The sequence below is a fragment of the Homarus americanus genome, unplaced genomic scaffold (genome assembly GCF_018991925.1).
Source record: "Homarus americanus isolate GMGI-L3 unplaced genomic scaffold, GMGI_Hamer_2.0 scaffold43456, whole genome shotgun sequence".
NCBI classification, from domain to species: Eukaryota; Metazoa; Arthropoda; class Malacostraca; order Decapoda; family Nephropidae; genus Homarus; species Homarus americanus.
In genome coordinates, this window is record NW_024713945.1 from 660,250 (window position 1) to 666,249 (window position 6,000).

Consider the following 6,000-nt stretch of genomic DNA (forward strand, 5'->3'; position numbering starts at 1 on the left):
AAGCACTGTGGTCGGCACTCCATTCAATGGAATGGGGAAGCACTTAACTTTGATGAGTGTTATGGTGGTATGGACCAAATAAGTGTGTGAACGATCTTTGTACAAGTCCTACTGGTTTATTTGTTTGTTATATCTTTTTTCCATAACGGCCCAAGAACGTCAGCTCAATGTCAACATACACACCCGGACCTTTTTCACATTTGGTGTCAGTTACAGCATTGATACTCCCTCATCACGTTTGGACATATGACCTAGGTGCACCTTTTTTCTGCAGGCCTGCACTTCCCTTATGACTTGGTTCTCAAAAATTGGTACCCATGGAGGTGGATACCCCTTAACCCTTATACAGTATATGATGGACTAGAATAGTGACTCAATGCAGCCATGTTTTGAGCAATCTTCTTGATCGAATAAAATTTGTCTGGTTGGTAGAAACCGATAACAGTACTGTACTGTGTTATGAATGCCAACATTCCTTTTACAGCATCATTCATTTATTTTAGGGACTGCACTATGTACAGTGCTTGTACATCATCATGACACAACGGGGCCCAGGGATTTATCCCGGTTTCCCCACCCTCTCGGCGGCTCTGATGACACATAATTATAAAGTTGTACAGGACTTAACTCAGCGCCATCATAATAACAGTAAGGTAGTTCACAATGCCCTGCTTAGAAGACATACTTATGCTCATTAAGGAAACCAGAATCTTCAAGCTATGGCTTTCCCATTCCATCAAAATTCAATTTAGCTTCTTTTCTAATTCTCAATTTGCCTTTCACTCTGTAACTGATGATTGTTTTATTCATATCTGGTGAATAAAAAACAATCAACCCCAATTTAAATTTTAACCAATCAGTCAATCCCAAATTCATCTTAAGTGTCTGGCAATATTCCTCCAAAGTAATTACAGTTCAGTATCCACATTTTCTGAAGGAAACTCTATTCTTCTCACCCATATCTAAATACAATATTGTAAAATAAGTTGACAATAGTTTCTTTTAAAGTAATATACAGGTATCCCCCTATTTACAATGGAGTTGTTACTGAAAACCCATTGTAGGTCGAAAAGTCGTAAATCGGGATCACTTTAACATGGGGTTCAATGGGATATGTTCTCAGCCAGTCCGACACCCACATGAATCACCAAAAAAATTTCCTACACTAATAATATACATAAAACAATTAAACAACACTCACCACATCAGTAAGAACAAGCCTGGTCATCACCACATTTCGTTTACGGGGACTCTTGAAAGTAGAGTGGAGATGTTACTGTGACTCCCACACAGCTTCACAATGTCAAGCTTCACCTCACCTCCAGGGACATGGTTTTTCTGGGTGCCTTGGCCTTCCCAGACATTTTCAAGTTACTCTGCTTACTTCACAGTCACAGACACAGAGTGAAAGCACTTGTCACAAAAATTGAGCAAACAATGATAACATAAATACACATCATGGTCACAACAACAGAAACAAAGCACTTTACATTCACAAAAACCATAGCAAAAATCACTTCACAGTTACCAAAACAGAGTATACTGGAATGTGAATGTTAGTGACGTCCTCTCACTTAAAAAAAAAAAAAAAAAAAAAATTGGTAATTAACAACACCGATACTGACCAATAATTGTTGAGCTACACAGTCAAGAGCATGTGAGATCACCATGGAACAAAGCTTGAGACTGTAGTGCACCGGGTAGATGCACATGGGTAGGCTGCAGCTGAGAAGTGCACCGAGAGATATGTTCCATATTCCATATTAGCCGGACAATAACCATCGTTTATGTGATATTTTTTTTTATGGGATTAGCCCACCCAAGCACAGGTCACCGACCCACATCAGGGCCTGCGGGCGAAAAAATAAATAAATTGAACCAAAAATAAATACAGAAATAAAAAAAATAAACAAATCAAGATTATATTGTGTTGTTAAAGAAACAATTGAGACCCTGCAAATGTGCATAAATGAGGCAGAAAGTCAGATCAGCAATCTGGTACTTGGTCACAATTTTTGTGAAGCAATATGGTAATAGGGTCTATGATTAGACAACACATTATGCTTTCCATATTTCCCAGGCGGTAGTACCTCTGTTTGATAGCTGCCTACTACCTTAATACATCACCACTGTTCAAGCAAAATATAGTAGATAGGGAGATCTACTGACATTTTTAGAGCAAAACTGTTAGCCGAGATAAATCAGTAAATTACGTGAGGATAAATCTAGATGGGTTATTCTTTTACTATATGCAAGAGAAAGCATGTATGAAGGACATACAGTACTCTGTGTATGAACTTTTATCAAATATCCTATAAGGATAAAAATACGAAATAATAAAAGCAAACCCATACAATATTTATTTTAATGGTGAAAGATAAGTGCCCTCCAACATTACCCTGCTATAAAGTACCTCAATAGAATATGGGCACCTATAACATTATCACCCCCAAAATACTATACAGTACAGTATAGTACCTGAAAATGCATGGTACCCTGCTACAGTATACAAAGAAATTTCATGTCAATCAAAAAAATTATTGTTTGGAAGTTACAAAACCTATTTTTGAACTGTTGACCAGTTTAAGCTACAGTACTGATCTTTTATCTACTGTACTTGGCACTAAGTCAATATGAACTGCAGTACAAATAGAGTATGAGAAAATGTCATTTTGGTGAAATATTTGGTATCATTTTGTAGAATCATATTACCGGTATTCTCGAAAATAAGCAGTGAGATAATAACTATAGGGATGCAACTTATTTAAAAGCATTTTCTTTATTCATATTCCCCTCATATGTAAAAAGCATATATATCATTGCACACAATAGAAAACAGAAAATGATACAGTATTTACTACTGTACAGTACAGTTATTTACAATTACATTATTATGATTAATCTAAGTGTTTGTTACACTTATATACCGTATATACTCGTCTATAATCCTCCCTCGTTTATAGGTCGACCCTGATTTTTTGACCAAGAAATCATTAATTTATGATGTGCCTCGTTTATAGGTCGACCCAAGTTTTTGAGGGTAATGGAACAGCAAAACCTTCACTAAAAACACTCTACATCCTATAAACTGAGGGTCGCCGTGCCCGAAACACCGAGCGCCGAAGGCAAATTGTTTACCATTATTACGACACTTTATACTGAAACGCGGGTAGTTTCAGCAAAAATGTTGTATATTTCCATTCAAGTCAATTAGGAGGGAATATTATTGTAATACAACAGTTTTTTTTAACTTAAAGCCATTCGAAAAGCGATTACAGTAACATCTTTTGAACAACGAAAGAAAGCGAAAGTCGATTGTTTATGTCATGGTTTTATCCCACTTTCCACTGTAATACGTACGTCATTTCAGCAAAAATATTATATTTCCGTGAATGTATTATATCAAGCACAGTATGAATAGAATATCAATGTAATATAACAGTATTTTAACCGAAAACTATTGAAAAAACGAGTAACATCTCTTGAACATCGGAAGGTTAGGTAAAGTCTTTTGTTTTCATCATGTATTTTATCCTATTTTACATTGAAATACATCACGTTTCAGCAAAACTACTATTTATTTCCGAGAATATATTCATTCAGGCACAGTTAAGGTAAAATATACTTGTGGTGTAACAGTTTTTAACTGAAAACGATTCGAAAAACACGTACCGTCTGGCCGATACTCAACAGCTGATCGTACATCGTTGTAAACAATATGAGGTTGAGGTGGATTATTATATTAAGTGTGAAAAATCGAAAAGGTTTTTATTACCGGTATTTTTTGTAGATCAATGAGTACTGTGATACCGTATATGGTATAATAAGTTAGCCTGTGCTAAGAACTTCAACATGGACTACTGAAAGCACGTTGTAAGGTAAGTTAGCCTATTGTATGTTGGTGAGCTTCATCTGCTGAAGGCATTGCACAGCTTTTCATTACTAATTGGTACATATTTTACGTTTCCATTGTTTACTAGCAGTAAATGGTAAATATTTTTCATGTCTAAAGCTAAAAGTTGCTCCTCGCCCTTCCCATCATGCACGGATTCAACCTAACAAAACTATTACCCATGTAGAGGTCGACCCCCAATTTTTTGCCTAAATATTTGGTCTTAAAAACTCGAACTACACACGAGTATATACGGTACTTAATGATTAAATGACAATTTGATTGTTCAATTCACCTAAAAAAAGGATAAAATAATTTTCTCACCCTATTCTATACTTCAGCTTGTAGATTAAAAAAAAAATCTTTAAAACTAGATAATGTGTCAATGATTGCTTTATTTGTACAGTTATTCATAAAAGGCTAAAATTTGCAACACAAAATGAACTGGTCATTATCCTACATTTTTAAAGAGTTAAAAATGATAGCATTAAAAATATTTTTTCCTTCTAACTGATTAACTCCCTTGACTGTACAGTATAGTAATATCACCAAATGTGGTGCAAATACTATTTTGAGGATAGGACCTTAAAGAAAAATTTCTGTTTCCGATAAGTCATGGAAGATGACTAATAGGTCAAGAGGGGATAAGTTAGGGACCCTGTTTCCGGTACAGTAATGGAATTCCTTATGAATGAGCCGAGACAATGACACAATTAATTAAAACATCAATCAGGTATTAATTCTTCACTTGTGAATTAAGAGCACAAAATACATTCTTGAACTCCTAAATTACATGAATTGTAACACTAATGTTCACTTAAACTTACTGACATATTATTTATACACAGCATATAATTCTTGAAATTTAATGTCTATTTTTGTACAGTATTTTATTAAAAAGAGACCTCTTACTGTACTGCACAGTACTTCTTTAAGAAAATCCTTCTTTGGCACTTAGCACCTTTATCACCACTTAATTTTCTTTTGGAAGGCTGCAAGAACAACACAAAATTGTTTGAGGAAAATGGATCATGAATGTTATGATTACCAGTGTGCAACAAAGATTGAGCATGACTTGGAATGCATGGCCGAATGTGTGTCATATGCGATAGTTGTTTCAAGAAACTTAGAACAGTTTTGAGATGAGGCAGTGTACAGTACAGTTTTACAGTAGTATACCTACTTATACAGTTCCAGATGCCACTTGCAAATAATCAAATCACAGATAACAAGGGAAGTGTGTACACATGTTTTCTTCACACATTACATAAATCAGTAAATGCTTGAAATGTAAATACACCCAGAATTAGTAAAAAAAATATTAAAGAATTCCCCGTTTAGATGGCAGAAGCAAAAGTAAACAAGAAACATTCAGTCTGCAGTTCATTTAAAAAAATCTCAATTGTGAAGGAAGAGCATACTGTACTTCCTATATGTTAATAATGAGGTCTGCTCGGCAAAGAGTATGGATGGTAACATGAAGATACATACAAGAGCAGGTCATGAGGTTTTAATTAACTGATAGTGACAGATGATCAATTAAGAGCTGTAATTCTTCACTTGATGAAAAAACCCTTTACATACAGGGTCACCGATCACTTTTACATTCATTCATAATTTTTACTACGTACTACAGTATAGTAAACAAACGGCCTTGAGTTGCCAACTGTCTCCAGCAGTGTTCTAAGTAGCTTGAACGAGACTGTACATATCATGTGTCTGAGGTGTCTCCGTAGATGTGAGTGTATTAACGGAATTAATCTCAATTTAGCAAACTACAGGTAGTTCATTAAATTGAGTAAAAAATAACGGACAAAATTCCTTCTGCTAAATCGAGTATATACTGTACTGTACTTTATATATTAATAAAAAAGAAAGAAATTATTACCTGAAGGCTACCTGTGGTATAAACACTATTGGTATGTTTACTACTTTATGTCTTTAATAAAAAATAAAAATAAATTATTACCTGTGGTATAAGAACTATCTTGGAATTCTCCCGTCACCCACTATATACTGTATACTATTTGTACCAAGTTTTTTTTGGAATTCTGTTGAATAATATTGGACGAGTAATTTTTACAAAATTTTGATTATAGATACATAAC

The 6,000-nt window shown here is 34.7% G+C and overlaps 1 protein-coding gene across 2 annotated transcripts in view; it reads right to left on the reverse strand.

The window, feature by feature from the left end:
- The window catches only part of LOC121875140 (acetyl-coenzyme A synthetase 2-like, mitochondrial), a 47,380-nt gene extending 45,561 nt beyond the window's left edge, over positions 1-1,819 (reverse strand). Inside the window, exon 1 of one of the 2 annotated variants that reach the window (XM_042379544.1) lies at positions 1,626-1,819. In XM_042379544.1, coding sequence (XP_042235478.1) covers positions 1,626-1,712 — 87 coding nt within the window. In that variant the 5' untranslated portion in view covers positions 1,713-1,819. Of the gene's footprint in view, positions 1-1,201; positions 1,436-1,625 lie in introns of those variants that run through there. The other variant, XM_042379554.1, reaches the window with a different exon arrangement.
- Between the last annotated feature and the right edge of the window lie 4,181 nt (positions 1,820-6,000).